This window comes from Balaenoptera musculus, chromosome 20, assembly GCF_009873245.2.
Source record: "Balaenoptera musculus isolate JJ_BM4_2016_0621 chromosome 20, mBalMus1.pri.v3, whole genome shotgun sequence".
NCBI classification, from domain to species: domain Eukaryota; kingdom Metazoa; phylum Chordata; class Mammalia; order Artiodactyla; family Balaenopteridae; genus Balaenoptera; species Balaenoptera musculus.
In genome coordinates, this window is record NC_045804.1 from 51,388,307 (window position 1) to 51,407,042 (window position 18,736).

Here is an 18,736-nt window from a genome sequence, read left to right on the forward strand (position 1 = left end):
GTGGCCAGTCACCTGGACCCAACATGACTCCCTCTCCATCTTTTCCAGCCGTTAGCTCACTTTATTCTCATTCGTTGATTTGAAAATATTAAGCAATTCCCACAAGCCAGGAATTGTGCAAACACTGGGACAGCAGACACAAAGTCACGTAAGTGGTGGGACGGGCACCCACCTTGTGCTCTGCTCTCACCTGATGCTGGCCTGGCTTATAGACGTCTGAGTGGGGCAAGCAGGGCTCTGACGAGTACACCTTCCCTGGGATGAAGAAAGTGGTTGGGAAAATCCCCTGGATCCCATCACATCCCTCTGGCACCCTGCACCCAGCTCGGCCTGTTCCCTCTCATACCTGCGGGCAGATGCTGGTACAATGAGCACACACCCAGAGGAGCTGAAGGCTGAAGACCGAAACGACATGGCAAGAAGCAGTGGCCCGGAATGGGGCCTTGTCACCTTGCAGAAGTTCAGCTAGGTAGATGTGGGGCAGGGGGGCACTAAAGAGAAAGGGGTCAAGAAACAGCCAACAGGGTTCTAAAAGCAGGGTGTGTCTGGAAGGACTCAGCACGCATACAGATGGGGACAGTAGCGGCTTCCGTGCTCTCCTGGAAGCCCCCTGGCCCCCATTTTGCTGCTTTTTTTTTTTTTTTTAGTTTTTGTTGCGCCGGGTCTTCGTTACAGCACACGGGATCTTTAGTTGCAGCATGTGGGCTCATAGTTGCGGCACGTGGGATCTTTAGTTGAAGCATGCGGGATCTAGTTCCCCGACCAGGGATTGGACCAGGGATCAAACCTGAGCCCCCTGCATTGGGAGCGCAGGGTTTTACCCACTGGACCACCAGGGAAGTCCCCCCATTTTGATTCTTGATCTCTGATTGTCATCAGTTATTTCTCAGTCTTGAAAAACCAAGATGTTAGCCAAGAAAGATTTGTATTTTGGACTGAAAAGCCTTGAAAATCCTAGAACACTAAATCTTTCTGGGTAAAATGATAGGTACTGGACATCTTTTATTTGAAGCAGAGGAAATCCTTGCAACTCAACATATTTTGCTAGGAGTGGAGAAGACTGTAGTTATGGCAAAAATTCCAGACCCTGGAACAAGTACGGTATGCAGATGTGAGGCTGTGAAGTTTAGGGATCGGGGTCTGGGCCACTGACCTGATTGTGGTATCCGGGGGAAAACTCAGGACCTGCACACAGGTAGACGACCGGAAACAACAATAAACATTGTGGGATCTGCAGGGAGAGGAGGAAGAGTGATGAGGAGAAAGAAGTCAATGTGAGGTAGGAGCTGGGACTGCATTACAGGCCAGGCCACTCCCCCGAGGGACATACCCTAACCCCGGCTCTACTGGAGCAGAGGGAAGAATAAGGGAAGGACTGGTCTGGAACATCTCGCAGGGGCAGAGGGCATAAACGCCAGAGAAACACAGTAAACGTGTAAACGTAATACCAAAGAGAAGTTGCCATTGCCACACACGTAGGGGCGAGCGTTCAAGAGAACCACATCAGTAGGAAGGGGAGGCAAGGACATCAACACAGATCTTCACCTGGAAACCTTTTTCTCTAGCTGGTTAAAGTAGACTCGGGCTCCTGGAAGAAGTCCCTGTGGGGGAGGCAAGTGTGGGTCTTCGATATATATGTCCAAGTGAGGGGGGAATTCGCAGTCAGCCATCTCCAGAGCTACGGTGAGCTTCACACACCGTCTCGTGGCCCCAGAGCTCCCTACAGAAGGAGAGGCGAGGGGTCAGTGGTCTCTCTCAGGATCACAAGGTCCCACCACTGTATTTCATACCTTTCCCCAAAAGAGGTGTCATTACCAGGCTTTATCCAGAGATGTGACAAAATCTCAGCTGAGAAAGACACCAAGGAATCTGTGAAACTGGAAGGTCAGAGAAATACAGTGAGAATGGAGGCTTAAGAAAGCAGAGAATGGAGTCAGATCCAAGGACAGAAAGGAGTTACAGTATCTGCCAGAACATTATCTATGAGGCCCTGGAAAGCCTTGCACTGTCTCAAACCACACGCTAAAAGTAACAGGGTTCATGGGAAAAGCAGGGTTGTGCAGATCACTCAAAACCCACACAGCCTTGCACCCAGAGGCCTCACCAAGAAACGCCCCAGCAGAGGTGAATCTCCACTTGCATTTACACCCAGAATCTGTCAGTCCATTGTTCACAGCTTTGTATGCTGGGGCCCATGCCCCCTCCCTTCAAATCATAGGTCCTTGAAAACTTTCACTTCTGACAGTGATCAATTTTGTAAAAATTACACATGTAATCCAGTAGGGTGTTTGTTTGCTTACACGGGGGGGAAGTGTCTCTGCAGCTTCTTCAACTGCACTGCAGCTACCCCGAAAAAGCCTACACGAGGAAAGTATAGCTGTTCCTGAAGCCATAAGCCAGCCACTTCTTGCACTAAAGGAAGGTTGTTCCCTAAAGCTTTTCAGCTTTTGTCCTTGTTTTTTTGTCTCTTATATTTCCTTTTACTGCTAAAGCTTTTCCTGAATTGTGAGAAAGCCTGCTCACAGTCATTTCAGAACAGTAACATACTGGGGGGAAAATCAAGTGTGAAACACAACTTGCATCTTACACTGACATCATTCCTCTAGGAGCTAAATCACATGCAAGAAACACACACTGTAGCAGAGAATGGGCTGTTCATCCGACGCAACCACGGCAGAGGAAGAGAGAGCAGCCAAACTAGCTGGAGAAGCTGGGGGACATTTACTTGTCACTGAGCAGGTCAGTCAGCGAGGATTCAGGCAGTGCCCTGCTGATACCCAGCACCTCTGGGATGTCCTGGGAGCTCGCAAGTTCCAGGGTCCACTCATCCTGGACAGTGAGGCAGGACGCACAGCCAGCCAGCTCCGGAGGACGCTGTGATACGCAGGATGAACCACCCTCCTTGAACAACATTGGTGTCTGCCAGGAAATGGGGAGATGATCGTCTCTGAGTGTGTCCTGGTCCGGAGAGAGGTTCCTAACATACTACAACCCAGTTTTGTTTCCTCTCTGGAGCCTAGTGAAGGAAGTGATCCAGACACAGACAGGCCTTCTATGTGATCTAAATCCACCCTTCTTCTAGACCTAGAAGTTCCTCTCCAGACCCCAAGCCAAAAAGAGCTTTCTGGGGAAGGGTATGGTGAACTAGGGCACTCACGGGAGGGCCAGGGACCACGAGTCGGTACACTTGCCCTGGGTGCAAGAACTCAAACCAGCGGACCGAGGAGCTGAGGAAGATGAGGAGAACCTGAGGGGGAGAGCAGGGTCCCTCAGACAGGAGCTGGGGCACAGGAGGTCAGGTCCCAGGTCCCAGGCCCCAGTTTACCTTCTGATCTGAGTTTTCATCTTCCCTGGGCTCGGGTGGGCCCCATCCAGTTCCCTCCTTCTTCTGGGTGCCCCCAAGCCAGCTCCCTAACACAAGGAAACTGAGGGTGGGCTTGGGCACCTCCGAACTGGCTCCTGGGGGGACACAGAAGTTCCTCTTCATCAGAGCCTCCTTGTGGGACAGCAAGAACAGCCGGCTCTGTCCTATGTGGGGACCCTCTGGGAGGGAGGGCTCTGTCTGAGGAGGTGTTGAGGAGGTGGCCGAGTGAAGGACAGGTCTGGGCACAGACAGGATCAGGGCATCAGCCAGAAAAATCTGGACATAGACTCTGTTGGGAGAGACAAGGAACAGGTTTCTTAGCAATGCAGGCACCGGACGCTGTGGGCCCCAGAGTCCTACCACCTGCACCGGGCCCTTCCCCTTCCCCTCAGAGACTCAGAGGACAGCCACTGCTCTAATGACCGACCTGGCCTGCTTCTTCTGGATGAAGCCTGTCACGCTCAGCTCCTTCCACGATGGGAAGCTGCTTCTGACGCTCCTTTCTACGACCAGCTGGAACCTCTCCGCCCGCACCAGGCAGCCTGGAAGAAGAAAGTATTTCCATTTTGGCAGGAGGAGAGGATTGTGGGATGGGCAGTAAAGCTGACCGCCCTGCCGGTCTCACTGCCTAACTCAGGCCAGAGCTGCTCCCCTAACACAACGTGAAGGCCTAGGCCTGAGCCCCATCTTGGAGGAGTCATCCCTCCGAGGGAGAAACCATTCCACCTGCAGGGCCAATCCCACCCCTGGCCACCTAGGCTGAGAGGCCTTGATTCTACTTTCTCATAAATCCCTAAAACGCCTGTTCCGAGATCTGAAAAGCTTTCCTCTCCGGGGTTTCCCTGCCTACAAACCTCAGCAAGCCCAAATAAGCCCATTACTCTTCCACACTAAGAAGGTAAGAAATGGAAGTTGTCATCCTGGTGTGCCTAGGGAGGGAGAAGTGAATGTTGGGAATTGTAGTTCTGGCCGGGAACCCCTTGCTCCTTTACACCACCTGCCAATACCAGCCTCCTACACCTCCCGCCAGACTGGTTGATCAACAGAAGCCACTCCAGCATCTCTAGTAAATCCCAGCAGTGCTTTCTGCCAAGCCCCCAGTTCAGAGAACCTCTACCCCACCACCATCTCTCTCCACCTCTGAACCCCAAACCTATGAGCCCAGGGTCAGTGAGGGGCTGCGAGGGCTTGGCCAGGAGTAGGCAGCGGAGGGAACCACTTTGGTCCTGAAGTCGCAGACAACCTTTACGAGATGAAGGCACCAGAACCCCAAGTAGAACCTACAAGGAGATGAAGGCCGAGGCATCAAGTTTTATTAAACAGATATACTGAGCATCTACCATGTGCCAGGCACTGTGTTAACTGTTAGAGCTACAAAGTGATCCACAAAAACATGGTCTGTGACCTCAAAGAATTTATATTGAGGTGCGGTAGACAGGTGTGGAAAAAACGCACCTGCATTCACACATTTAGTAGCCAGAGAGAAAGTATACAAATCGAGGTTACAGGTAGGAGACCATGGAGGACCTCCCAAGACATAACAAGGAGTTTGGGTTTGATTTTACACACACTGGTAGAAACAAGAGAAGCATTTAAACTAAGAGAGTTTTATAATCGATGTTCAATTGTACCCCACCCCCTTCTAGTTGCTGCAGGAGAACGGATTAGAGGGGGCCAAGACGAGATGGAGCATTCTAGTTAGAAGGCTAGTGTAGTCAAAATGACAAGAAAGGACTACGGTAGTGGTAGTGGAAATGGCAAAAAGAGGAAGTCCCCTGAGTCCCGCTGGAGCCGCACCTACCGGGGCCGGGTGGAAGGCAGAGGGCAGCAGGCAGAGCCAGGACCAGGCCAGGCGCTGATTGAGTTGGCAACTGGGCAGGTGAGAAGCCTCTGGGAGAGGCAGAAGGGTCTTAGGGTCAAAGGAGGCCCAGGCCCTGCACTTCCCTTCCTCTTTCAGGGCGGCCAGTGTAGGGAAAGAGCAGGGGGTCTGCAGTCGAGCGTACTGTCAGAGAGAAGAGACATGAGGTCACGCGTCCCCTGTGCCCGGGGCGACCCCCGGGGCGTGAGCTCCGCCAGCTCCGTGCCCCCACATCCTCAGACCTTCTGCAGTGGACAGCGATGCGGCTCGTCAAGGATCTCGTTGTGTGTGTTCCGACCGGGGCAGCCAGGCGGAACGAGAACCTCCAAGGTAGGGGCCAGGATCTGGAGTCCCAGGCTGGGGTTCCCGGGCGAGGAATGCTGCAGGAACTGGTGGTGTCTCAGCACATGGGGACACAGCCTTGGCCACGGAAAGAAGCGGAGTCACTTCCCCCAAAGACCCTGTCTCTCCCAGAATCCGGCTTCGCTGACAGAGCAAGTGTCCCACTCCCACCGCCTCCCCAGCCCAGACCCTCGTCCTCCTCACTTGCAGGCCAGCTCCTCCAGGGCCTTGGTGGCCCACAGGTAGAGGGGAAGTCCTAACTGATGTTCCCACACCAGCTGCTCATACAGGGAGGCCCCGGGGGCTCGGTGGGAAGACTGAGTCTCAGGCATCAGACGAGAGAAGCCCTGAAGTAGAACGGCGCCACGGAGGCAGGGGGCTAACATGGGCCTTCTCGTCCCCCCACCCATTGACTGCAGGAGGTGAACATCCTGGAGCTGGGGAGGCAGAAGGGAAAAAGCAACTCAGTGACCCCAGGCAGAGTTAAATGCAGTTTTCCACTGCCTGGGTCCCAGGAGAAATACAATTTCTCCTTTACAGGTTGTTTCCCTCCAGCCCCTTAGGCCTCGCCTTCCATCACAAGCCGCTCCCCTGCGGTAAGGCTTCATCTCCCAGGAGCCTCACTCAGCCTTTCTGTGGGCCAGGGGGCTCCTGGCCAGCGGGGCCCTGGCTGCTCACCTGCACTTCAGCTCCAGTTGGAAGACCCTTCTGGAAAGGAGAGGCTCTGGGCCTAACCGCTCCTCCCAGAGCCCCACTCTCTACTCCCTTCCGATCTGAGCTCTCGTCCAAATCATTCTTAACAAAAGCACCCCCGCGCCCCAACACACATTTATTATTTTCATAATCTTGCTGTAGAGGTGTCGACCTGCTGCAAAGAAGGACCAGCCCGTAAAGGTAAGAGAAGCTACTGAAAGGGTCTCCTTCTGTCACCAGCCCTGGCCCCTCACATACCTCCAGACGGACTCCTGGTCGCACTACCTGCCTGAGGCCACGGAACTGCTGGTAGGCGAGGCAGAGCCCCAGCTGCCCGTCCAGCTCGTAGAGGCCCGCAGGCTGATTCAGCGTGCCAGTGACCGTTCCCTGCAAAGAAGCCAAAGGGCCAGGTGATCCCTGTTCCCTTCCTCTTGGGAGACCCCCACGTTTCCTGCCCTTCGGGCTCAAGGATCTCTCCCTTACGCTCACCGTGTATGATAAGAGCCTGGAGTCCCGGACGAGACCGTCTGGACCTGGACCCTTCTTGCCTTGGGGACTGCCGGGTATGGGGAGTGGCTGGGGGCTGGTCTCCAAGGGGGCTCCTTCCAGCTCCAGTTCCAGCTCTCGCACACATTCTGGTTTCAGTGGCAGAAGCTGGGAGGAGGGACTGGTCATCCAAATCCGGCAACGGTGACCAGGGAGCTTGGACACTCGCAGCTCCGTCAGCACATAGGCCTTATGAGGCCAAAGGGCTCGGTGCCACACCAGCTGGGCAGGGACCTGGCTCGTGCGGAAGCAGGCAACACGGTACGTGAGGGGCTTCCCATGATGCTGCCCCTCTGCCAGGGTCCCTTCCCATCACAATGTGACCTCAAAGACCTGCTCCTCGAGAGCCTTTCCTTGCCTCTTCATCTTCCCTGTTCGCCAATTAAATCTTAAGCCACAGAACTCTCAGGATCTCTCCCCTCTCACAGGAGACAGCAGATACTTCCTAATCCCTCCCCCAAGGCACAAACCACCCCTACAACTTTCTCCAAAATATATAAATATTCCTTTCAGAAAATTCTGCCCTTTCCCCATCCCACTCCAACATACAAACCAGCCATACAAACAACATTCACTTATTTAATCAGTATGCACATGGGACATAAGCATCCAGTATTGGGACAGATGTTAAGGGAAATATCATAGACTTCTCTCATCTCCAACATATTTCAAACCACTGGGAAACACAGACACAAACCCAAGTAATAACATGGAGCCATGTATGATCAAGTGGCAAAAACAATACACATCCGGTAGGGTTTCAGAGAAAGAAAGAGGTCAGGATGGGGTGGAATGATCAGGAAGGCCAACTGAAAGAAGCTGAACTTGCCAGGGTCCTGAAGGCCATCTCTGCTTTGCTGAAGTAGTGAGGAGAGAGAAGGGTGATTCAAGCAAGAGGCAACAACACAGAAATGTTCAGAACTCAGAATGAGCAAGGCAGTGAAAACCCTGGCCAGGATGGAGGAGGAACGTTCTTGGCAGTTGCCAGAGACAAGATGGAAGGGCTGAGATGAAGAAAAAACCCAGAAATAACATGCTGAAGACTTTCAATCTGTTGGAAAGGGAGAAACATCCAAGTAGGAAAGTAAAAATGAACGGCAGATGGTCTCATAGGGAATGGAGAAAGGTGGTTGTTGAAGAAATGTAAGCAAAAGGAAAAAAGTTACACCGATGAGACCGTTAATAAATGTAACGATCTTCTAGGGCATGTCCCTCCCAGAGCACGGCTGCCATTCTCAGGGGCTTCAAAACACACTGATGGGGCTTCCCTGGTGGCGCAGTGGTTGAGAATCTGCCTGCCAATGCAGGGACACGGGTTCGAGCCCTGGTCTGGGAGGATCCCACATGCCGCGGAGCAACTGGGCCCGTGAGCCACAACTACCGAGCCTGCGTGTCTGGAGCCTGTGCTCTGCAACAAGAGAGGCCGCGACAGTGAGAGGCCCGCGCACCGCGATGAAGAGTGGCCCCAGCTCGCCGCAACTAGAGAAAGCCCTCGCACAGAAACGAAGACCCAACACAGCCAAAAATAAATTAATTAATTAATTTAAAAAAAAAACCAACACACTGATGACTCTGGCTACTTGAACTTCACGGTCCCCTATGCTCTGCTTCACAGACCCCCATTTCTCTCTAAAACCAGCTGGGTACCACCAGTCAGAACTTGGACGTCACAACTCATCATAAGGTATTGCTAAGATTTCACTTAAGCTTACTGCTTATGCAAAACAAGTAGCTAATGATGGTTTGACTGAACACACGAATGAATGACTGAATACTGGTGCTTCTGCTCTCCCCTGCTCCCCCTGGGCTCACTAGACTTCCTCTAACCTCTCACTAGGACCTCCCAGTACTGCAGCCACTTCTCCTTTATTCAGACGTTGAGGTCCTTCCCTTCCTCTGTCCAAATGCCAGGATCTGAATACCTATCCCCTGAATCCTGCCCTTTTTACCCACACTTCACCCTTGAGTTTACAGCATCACAGCCCTCTCTTTCCTCAACTCTTCTTCTAAGGCAAAAACCCTACTGAGGAAGACAGACCCATACCACCCCAGGGCAAAACACTGCCGCTAACCCTCTCCAGCTGCGCCTCTGTCACTGCTTAGCGATCTCTTATCCTCAACTGCCTGGCACAGCAGTTTACCCTGAACCTTTACTCCTCTCTTCAGAGTTGCCTTTCTAGACATGACCTCACTCCTCTATCATGGAGGAGATTCACTGGGATCATCTAGAGTGACAGTATTTCTCCAACGTGTCTCTTCAGCAGCCTGTAAACAAACCAAGGTCACCCCTCCCCTGACCTCCCAGACTTATTCCAAAGCCCCCTCTGCACCTTCACAGTGCCTTGTGCATGTGCATGTCTCTACCCCAGCACTTATGACCCTGAACAGTAATCACTGACTCACTTATCCGGCTGACAGCTTCCAGAGGACAAGAGCCGTCATCTTACTCAATTTTGTGCCTCTGAAATGACCAAAGCCCCTAGCATACAGCACATGCTCAATAAAGGGCCAATCTTGGTACAGGTGATACTCTAGTCCCAGACAGCCCTCCCTCTCTTCTAGGGATTCAAATCCTAGCCACCTTCAAGAACCAGATCGAGTCTAAACTCTCCCTTCTTAGGCTTCTCTCCACATAATAAACTCTAGCTAACCTGCTATAGCAGTTACAACTATACCACACACCTTGGAATTTACACACTGTTCTGTATTACTCTCTGCTTGTTTTACAAATCAATATGATATAGAATCTACAATAAGATTATAAACTACCCAAAGGGCTTGGCCTACTTTAGTTGCCCTGCAGAAATTCAAGTGCATTTCAGAGCTTTCTCCCTCGAATGAGCCAATCCTACCATGCCCAGAATTTTTGAATGCTCTAGGAGACTTAAAACATTCTAATGTAAACAATATACATAAGCTCCTCTTTAACCCAAGAGGAAAAAACAAGATTAGAAATTTGGGTGGTTTGTAAGCTTTTTTAGTTTCTTTATACTCTAATTACTGTTACTCCAGCTCATGACACACACAGATACAGGTAAGAATTCTTATAGTGCTAGTAAATTTCAGTTTCCTTTTTCGATATGTATGTTGAAGAGCCCGTTCATCCTTTAATTGTTTTGAATGCTTCTGAAACGTTATTCAGATAATTGTATAAATCGTATAACAATAATCAGTATAAAAATGAATGACTTTAGGGCTTCCCTGGTGGCGCAGTGGTTGAGAATCCGCCTGCCAATGCAGGGGACACGGGTTCGAGCCCTGGTCTGGGAAGATCCCACATGCCACGGAGCCCTCGCACAGAAACGAAAACCCAACACAGCCATAAATAAATAAATAAATAAATAAAAATTATAAAAAATAAAAAAAAATGACTTTAAAATCATACCAGGGACTTCCCTGGTGGCGCAGTGGATAAGACTCCGCACTCCCAATGCAGGGAGCCCAGGTTCGATCCCTGGTCAGGGAACTAGATCTCACGTGCATGCCACAACTAAGAGTTTGCATGCCACAACTAAGGAGCTGGCAAGCCATAACTAAGGAGCCTGGGAGCCGCAACTAAGGAGCCCACCTGCTGCAACTAAGACCCGGCACAACCGAATAAATAAATATTTTTAAAAAAATAAAAAAATAAATAAAATCATACCAGTTGATATAAAAAGACTCAACAATACGTACCAAGTTTTACTAAAAGTACATGGATTTCATGTTTTAATGGTGTTAAGATAAATACTTTCCTTGGTCATTCTTCTAATGCAGGGGAAAAACAAGTGATTCTGGCAGGTTTTCAAAACGGGACACATGATACAAAAGTTGTCTCCTCGAATGAGCTGCACAGCAGGGAATTCTACTCCCCACCTCCTGTATGTAGGGAAGGCGTCACTCACACTGCTCCCTCAACAGCACTGTTCCAGAAACAACTCTCCCCAGCTGTCCTCCTTTCCTACCTGGTTCCTCCTATGATGTTATCTTTCCTATTAGCAGTTCGTACCCCCCTCCCACACCTCCACACCCCTGAATTGACCGTAATCCTCACCTGCACGATGACAGACACATGGCTGCCAACTGGGGATGATCCACCAAGAGACAGGATGAAGTACGATTTCTTTCGACTTTGCACCAGAGCGCTCAATCGAACCAGCTCCCCAGCAAGGTTTGGCTGCACATTTCTGTGCTTGCTTCTAAAAAAAGTAGAGAGAGAAGTCATTTTTATTTCTCTTTTTTTTTTCCCCTACAAATGCCTTCCTTTCCACTATAATCTAGTAGTGATGTAAAATTTCCATACCTCAAAGCCATTGTTCTAAAAACCTCCTTCAAACTCTACCTGCCCTTAGATAAGGCACACTTCCCTTGAAGAATCTGGCTCTTAACTTTCTGAGAGGCCCCATTGTTCCCCTGATTTGGAACATTCCAGCTATATTACTCTCGATGCCTTTCTTTCCCTCCTTCCACTGACCCACCATCATCGTCCCAGTTTTACAGTGCTGCCCCCTCCCCTACACGGAAGAATCACCTGTGCCTGAGCAGGCGGGAAGCCATCTCTGGGTAGAGAACAGAGATGGGGGTGAGGGGGCCAGGACTGATGGTCAAGGGAAACACTGGCACAGGGGCACCCCAGAGCTCCAAGTGCCCTTCTCCTGAGGACTTCATCGCAGGAGGGAGGTAACTCCAGCTGGGGAACAGAAAGAGATGGCCCAACCAAGAAAGGTCCAGATCTATGAGCTAGAAAAGACCAAGGGCGAGGATTAATCAGGACCCTAGCATCCAGTCCAACCCCCCCTCCATCTCTGTTCCCTCAGAGACTTAATTGTCTTGCTCCCTAGACACCATTCTTATTAGGATCTGAGGGATCTGACTGCGCCCTTCCTACTCACCTCACAGCCCAGGGTACCAGTGTTATCTCTTATATAGAGGCTTCCATTCCTGCACTCTTGTTCCAAGTCCCCTGATAGGTCTGTTAGTGTCCCTAAAAGTAACAGCCGTTCCCGGGGCAGGGGGACCCCACATGGTCCAGCCTCTTTGGCCCAAGCCTGGTACGCAGTACTGCTCCAGGACAAGTGGCTGCAGCACGGAAGACGTTGGTGGGTCCTGAGGTCCTTTACTGAGACAAAGCTGCAGAGTGAAGAGAACAGAAGTTTTGTAAAGCTATGTCCAAGCCTAGGAATTTTATCCTCAACCCCAACAATCCCCCAAGATCCCAAGGAAAGATCAGTAGGGAACCTGGACTAAGAAAGTTTGATTGATTGAAAAAACTGGGAGTGAGGGCCTAAGAAAATGAGGATGGGGTCTGGGTCCAAACACTGGGTAGTACCTAGGGAAGGCAGGAAGAAAGTCTGTGCTGAATCATGTCTTGAACAAGACAGTGCCACAGAGAGGACCCAGAGAAGTGGAGTGGGAATGTAAGAGCAGCCTGAGGAGATGAGCACGTGGGGAGAACATTTTAGAGACAACACAAACTGCTCCCTTGACAGTATCTCAGCTCTCAGCTCCACAGAGAACTTCAGTGGGGGCACTAAGGCATCTGCCTAATGGCTCAACCTCATTGGCCCCAGCCAGGTTTCCTTCCTAGTCTGGAGTATCACAGTACTAGAGACTGGCTGGGAAGCTGAGGCTGAGGTGGGAGTTGATATCACAAGCTCCCAAATCTCAAGAGATGTTTGAGATCAACCATTCTTTTTTTTTTTAAATAAATGTATTTATTTATTTAGTTAGTTTTGGCTGCATTGGGTCTTTGTTGCCGCGCACAGGCTTTCTCTAGTTGCGGCGAGCGGGGGCTACTCTTCATTGTGGTGCGTTGGCTTCTCATTGTGGTGGCTTCTCTTGTTGCAGAGCATGGGCTCTAGGTGCGCGGGCTTCAGTAGTTGTGGCACGCGGGCTCAGTAGTTGCGGCTCGCGGGCTCTAGAGCACAGGCTCAGTAGTTGTGGTGCACGGGCTTAGTTGCTCCACGGCATGTGGGATCTTCCCGGACCAGGGCTCGAACCCATGTCCCCTGTGTTGGCAGGCGGATTCTTAACCACTGCGCCACCAGGGAAGTCCGAGATCAACCATTCTTAAGCAAAGTGCCGCAACACTGCTGAGTCACTACCAACTGTGAGGTATATCACAGAGAATGTGATACAAGTTAAATTATCAAAGTTGTGATAGATTCACATTTTTGTAATACCATTATTACATTCCCATGGTTTTTTCACTCACTTCCATTCCCATGGTTTTTTCAGCAGAAAAGAAACACGATAAGGTTACAAAACATGACAATTTATCCTCCTTGTTGCACTCATGAACATAAGCCACATGTGAGTGCTAAATATTAGAAATGCTGTTCTAGATGGCCCACTCCCCTTCCGCATCTGCCTCATTCTTCCCCAATGACTTCAGAGCAGATAAAAGGCAAAGACAGAAACTAACATCGTTGCACCCCTGCTATACACATACTGTACTGGGTCCATTCACGCTCAATACTGCATTGAATCTTCACCAAAAACCCCTGGAAACACACCAATGAGGAAATTTACAGAGGTTCAGGTACACAGTGGTGTAGGTGGCAAAGCCAGGTATGTCTCACTCAAAAGTCTTTTTGTCTTTCCCTACTTCTACAAAAGCCTAGGAAAAAACAACTGGAGGGAACTGTGCCTTTACCCTAGGCACCTTCAGGACAGAAAACAGTAAGGATAGGGGTCACTTTTCTCAGATTCTTCAGGGTTTGGGTCAGGAAACTGAAGGTGATAACCGCAGACCTTTTGCATGGGCCACTGCCCTCTAACTTTCAAGGCCACCACAGTACCTGGCACACAGCAGGCACTCAGTGAAGGGAAATGGAAAAATGAATGAATATTTATACCTGTCAAATAATTTTTACTCTATCCTCATCCATCATCTTCTACATATTGTGCTATCTAGTCCACATTTATCTTGAAGAATAACAAGAAACTTAAACAGGTTGCAAGTTTTCTAAAAATTGCTGACTTACCACTTTTCAATTATTCTTTTTGGATTTTCAGTTATTATTGGGAAATAACAAAATAAACAAAGCTAAACAGATTTCTACCTTTTTTAAAAAAAGAACAGTGATATGTTTATTCACGTAACAGAATACCATACAGCAGTTAAAATAAATGACCTAGAGCTATCAATGTGAATAAATCTCAGAAGCATAATGTTAAGCACAAAAAAGCAAACTGCAGAGGATATACAAGGTATGGTACCATTTATACAAAGTCTAAAGGTATGTAAAACTACTGTATATTGCTTAGGAATAGATGCATGGATAGAAAAAAATATAAAGATATTCACAAGAATGATATACCCTCATACTTCAGATAGTAGTTACTACTATGAGGAGTAAGCAGGTTTCTTTTTGCAGAACTTTTCGGAGCCTTTAACCTGTCAATGAGCCTCATGATTCTCCTAGAGAAGTTTATCTTATCCAATGTCTCTCAAACTTATTTGGCCATGGAACCCTTTTCCTGTAGTACTTTATTAACATTGCCTAGAACGGTTTACGAATGGTAGTATAGTGTTAAAAAGGACAAAAACAAAACAAACAAAAAAACACCCTCAGAAGACCTCAAACTCAGGTCTTCCAAAAACAACGATCTACACTTGCTGAAAGATCATGGTCTGTATCTTAGCTTCCTAATGCACAAAATGAAATAGTATCAGCCTCTCTCCCCACTTTGAGGGTTCTTTTTCCGTATTTTCTTTCTATCTTCTCACGCCCCTCTCCTTGTCTCTAAACTTGACTTGAGCCAATTAAGGAGAACTACAGGAAAAGGAAAGCAGCTTGATGGAGAATGAGAAAGACCGGCAGAAGGGGTTTTCTTTAGACCACCTTTTCCTCCTCTTAAGTTTCCCCTCACTCAACTCAAATGATAAGTCCTTCCTTTTCAATCCCAAAGTTAACTTTTCTGGTTACCCCACTTCTCCTTACCTGTAGCTGAGGGGCAGCGTTAAACCCTGGTTCCTTCCCTGGGACAACCAGATAGTCTTCACACAGTCAATTACCAACTGAGCCAACTGGACATCAGGCTCCTTGCCAGGTGGACACAGGGTCTCTTCGATGAAGGCCTGGGCAGCCTCCAGCCAGGCTTGCTCCTGAGGAAAGTGAAGCGAGTTCATACACCTTCCTGACCATCTTGCCCACCAAGGAAACTGGGGAAGAATAAAGGAATAGATTTTTCTTTTTTTTTTTTTTTTTTTTAAATCAAGAGGGAGAACTTCCCTGGTGGCACAGTGGTTAAGAATCCACCTACAGATGCAGGTGACACGGGTTCGATCCCTGGTCCTGGAAGATCCCACATGTCGTGGAGCAACTAAGCCTGTGCGCCACAACTACTGAGTCTGCGCTCTAGAGCCCGTGAACTACAACTACTGAGCCCGCGCACCGCAACTACTGAAGCCCGGGTGCCTAGAGCCCATGTTCTGCAATAAGAGAAGCTCCCGCACTGCAACGAAGAGTAGCCCCCACCCCGCTCGCCGCAACTAGAGAAAGCCTGTGTGCAGCAACGAAGACCCAGCGCAGCCAAAAAAAAAAAAAAATCAAGCGGGAAAAAATGAAGATGTAAAGTAAAGGAGTTTAGAGCTTGAAGAAACCTTAGAAGTCTTAGTTCAGCCAATCAACTTAGAAAACTGGCCATCCAGCTTTGGTCTTGCCTCTTTCTTTAACAAACCTGTACCAATCCTGAAAGTGCTCAAGTAGAATAAATATTCCTTGTGAACCCTTCTTTGAGTATCCCCGGCAGAACGCTGCTCCCTCCTTGGAGCCCCCACAGTACCTTGCACATGGAGCACTGACCACCAGATACAGTGGCAGCCCACCTTCTATGCGGTCTGATTCTAAAGCCAGCAAGTTGAAAAACAAGACTGGTCTAAGGTCACCCTCAAAAAAAATCCTCTAAATTGCTCATAAGGAATAGTACATAACACTGTACAGTAATATGTATATGGAAATGGAAATGTGCCTAGTAGACATTACATAAAAGGACATAAGCAGAGTATAATTTTTAATCATCCCCCTCTTGTTTTAATGAAGTATATACATTTGAGTGCCTATAAGCTAAATATGTATGAGATACAATCTCACTGGAATTGTTTCCTGTTCTGTCTTTGTAGCTAAGATGTGGGCTTCCTAAGGAGGACAGGAACCATCTTCGTGTCTGTACCAGATTCTGGGGACATAGTTGCCTCTATATACAGATAACTCTAGGGGAGGGGGCCAGCTTAGCTTACTCCTAGTGCTAAGCAGATTTATTTTAAAATTCCGACAGAGTTCAACAATACTTAATGACCTTTATCCTTCTTATCCCCAGTGATAATTCAAAACCATTATAGCTCTATCCCTGTTCCTCCAATGCTCCTCCAGTCACTCCTCCACATCCAGTTAACCTTTAGCAGCTTGAAAACAGCTTGAAAAACCAGTGTTCAAGTTCTAGATGGCTTCAGTGTCCTTGTGGATGGCCCTATCACCCTATCATTGACCTTCACCTTCACCCCACCTCAGTCAATCACTCTTGTTCATGGTCAGTGTTGTCAAAATTGGACCAGATTATCACTTAGAACTGCCCACCAACATCAGACTCCTACACTTTTTGCCTTCCTCTCTTGATCTACTCTTTTAGCTCCTATTCCTGAGGACCTGTCCATTGGCACACTGAATACTACTGTTTCTCAAAGTGGTACTGATGCCTCAGAATCACCGAAGTTCTGTTTAAAATGCAACTGATTTTTAGGTGATCCAGTCCATTGACTCAGAATCCAGGAGTGGGTGGGGTGGGGGGAGTCAGCTCCAGAGTGTGTTTTGAACTTGGGTCTTGTGTAGGGAAAGGAAGAAGTGAAAGAGGACATCCACATTTCACGGCAGAAGTATTCAGTTGAGGGTGCTATTTGCCAAGTTAGTGAACATTGGAAGAGGGGTGGATTTTCTGAAAAGCTCATTGTTGGGCATATGTGGTGCCTGTAGGCTGGCCAGATGGAGAATCTGGCAGGCAGATGGATATAACTAGAGCTCAGGAGAGAGATCACAGCCAAAGTAGAGATTTAGGAAAAATCAGCATCTATCACTGGCTATTAAAGCCATGCAGTCAGTGGATGAGGTCGAGAAGAAAGCGTACAGTGTTCTCAAACTTCGGCCTATATCAGTATTAATCTGGGGAGCTTACTTAATTTAGATTCTATCTCCTCAATATCTTTTTACTGTTTTCACCTCTGGAACCTCAACATTGCTGCCATGGTCGGTGTCACTACCATCTCTTACTACATTTAAACCACAGCGTTCTGACTGATACTCTCTAGTCCAGGGGTCCCCAACCCCCGGGCCATGGACCGGTACCGGTCGGTGGCCTGTTAGGAACCAGGCCGCACAGGAGGAGGTGAGCAGCGGGCGGTGAGCAAGCGAAGCTTCATCTGTATTTACAGCCACTCCCCATCGCTCGCATTGTTGCCTGAGCTCCGCCTCCTTTCAGAGCAGCGATGGCATTAGATTCTCATAGAAGCGAGAACCCTACTGTGACCTGCGCATGTGAGGGATCTAGACTGTGCGCTCCTTATGAGAATCTAACGCCTGATGATCTGAGGTGGAGCTGAGGCAGTGACGCTAGCGCTGGGGAGTAGCTGCAAAAACAAATAAATTATCATTAGCAGAGAGGTCTGACTGCACAGAGACCATAATAAATCAATGTGCTTGAATCATCCCGAAACCATCCCTCCCCCCCGAAAAAGAAACTGTCTTCCACGAAACCGGTCCCTGGTGCCAAAAAGGTTGGGGACCACCGCAGTCCACTCTCTACTCTGCTACCTCAGGAAACGAAAACAAAACTCATCCACTCTTTTGCTTAGAACCCTTCAATAACTCCCAATTATCCTCCGGTTGAAATCACTGCCTACCAAGACTTACGAGACCGTCACCTTTGACCCCCTCTACCACCACCCAGCTGAACTTTTTGAGTTTTTCAAAGACACCTGCTCTATCTCTTGCCTTTGAACACGTTTTTTGCCTCCGCCTTGAAACTTCTTTTAGCGCTTTTTTTGTTTTTTTTCCTTGCTAACTCCTGCACACACTTCGGGTCTCAGAAGCTTTTCCAGATTATCGGTTACCCCTTTCCCATACAGCTGCGTCAGGGGTCTCCCCCAGGAATCCACAGCCCCACAGTTAGCCGTTCGTCTGCTCCTGGCTTCCCATTGGGCTTGAAGCCTAAGGAGTGGACAGACGTGTATTTATGGCTCACAGCCGGCGCCACTGCCATGATGGAATAAATGTAATCGCAGAACCAGTGAGAGGGGCGGGACGAAGCGCCTCACCGTCCCCCCTCGCCTGGGGGCGGCCAGCTAAGTCAGGGAGGCAAAGATGCAAGGTGGAACTTACAGGAGCAGAAAGAAATTTGGGACAGGCAAGAAAAAAGGGACGAGGGACAGAGAACAGCACTCACGGAACCAGGAGCCTCAGCCCGGCAGGCAGCCATGATGCTCCGGCGACTCCACCCCCTGGAAAGCGCGCCGAGACTCGAAGGCGGGCTGGTCCGTGACGTCATCGGCGGGCGCCTCCTTGGCTCCGCCGCCGACTTCTCCCCATTCAGCGTCAGGACCTCTCTGCTCCACTGCCATCTCTGTCTCCGACTCTGGCACTCCGACTCTGGCACTCCGACTCTGGCACCCCCAACCTCTTCCCCAGTGATATCCTGTCTGGCATCCGTGGGGTGGGGGAGCTCAGGAGCTCAAACACAGCCATTCTGGCTGGTAATTCCTATGCATCTTTCCATCTCCCTGATTGTGCCAAGCAGAGAGAAGTGTTTCCTCCTTAATGCAGCACATCATTCATACTTGCTTTGTGGCCTTAACTCATTGCTGTAATTGTTTAACTGTTTTCCCCACTTGACTGTGAGTACCTAGAACCTTTATTCTATTCTTCTTTGTATTTGGTGCCTAGAACAGTGCTTGTTGTTAA

General features: G+C 49.2%; 1 protein-coding gene across 5 annotated transcripts in view; it reads right to left on the minus strand.

The window, feature by feature from the left end:
- The window catches only part of CTC1 (CST telomere replication complex component 1), a 19,665-nt gene extending 1,138 nt beyond the window's left edge, over positions 1-18,527 (minus strand). The window contains exons 1-20 of one of the 5 annotated variants that reach the window (XM_036838008.1): positions 18,222-18,523; positions 14,729-14,949; positions 11,675-11,912; positions 11,314-11,522; positions 10,837-10,981; positions 6,747-7,037; positions 6,516-6,644; positions 5,769-5,911; positions 5,465-5,642; positions 5,166-5,366; positions 4,518-4,644; positions 3,792-3,906; positions 3,326-3,653; positions 3,158-3,247; positions 2,726-2,919; positions 1,816-1,877; positions 1,546-1,720; positions 1,154-1,231; positions 347-491; positions 191-255 (exon numbers count right to left, since the gene is read on the minus strand). In XM_036838008.1, the coding sequence (XP_036693903.1) occupies positions 191-255; positions 347-491; positions 1,154-1,231; positions 1,546-1,720; positions 1,816-1,877; positions 2,726-2,919; positions 3,158-3,247; positions 3,326-3,653; positions 3,792-3,906; positions 4,518-4,644; positions 5,166-5,366; positions 5,465-5,642; positions 5,769-5,911; positions 6,516-6,644; positions 6,747-7,037; positions 10,837-10,981; positions 11,314-11,522; positions 11,675-11,912; positions 14,729-14,949; positions 18,222-18,323 (3,236 nt within the window). In that variant the 5' untranslated portion in view covers positions 18,324-18,523. Of the gene's footprint in view, positions 1-190; positions 256-346; positions 492-1,100; positions 1,232-1,448; positions 1,721-1,815; positions 1,878-2,725; positions 2,920-3,157; positions 3,248-3,325; positions 3,654-3,791; positions 3,907-4,517; positions 4,645-5,165; positions 5,367-5,464; positions 5,643-5,768; positions 6,002-6,515; positions 6,645-6,746; positions 7,038-10,836; positions 10,982-11,313; positions 11,523-11,674; positions 11,913-14,728; positions 14,950-18,221 lie in introns of those variants that run through there. The other 4 variants (XM_036838006.1, XM_036838007.1, XM_036838009.1 and 1 more) reach the window with 4 other exon arrangements.
- Between the last annotated feature and the right edge of the window lie 209 nt (positions 18,528-18,736).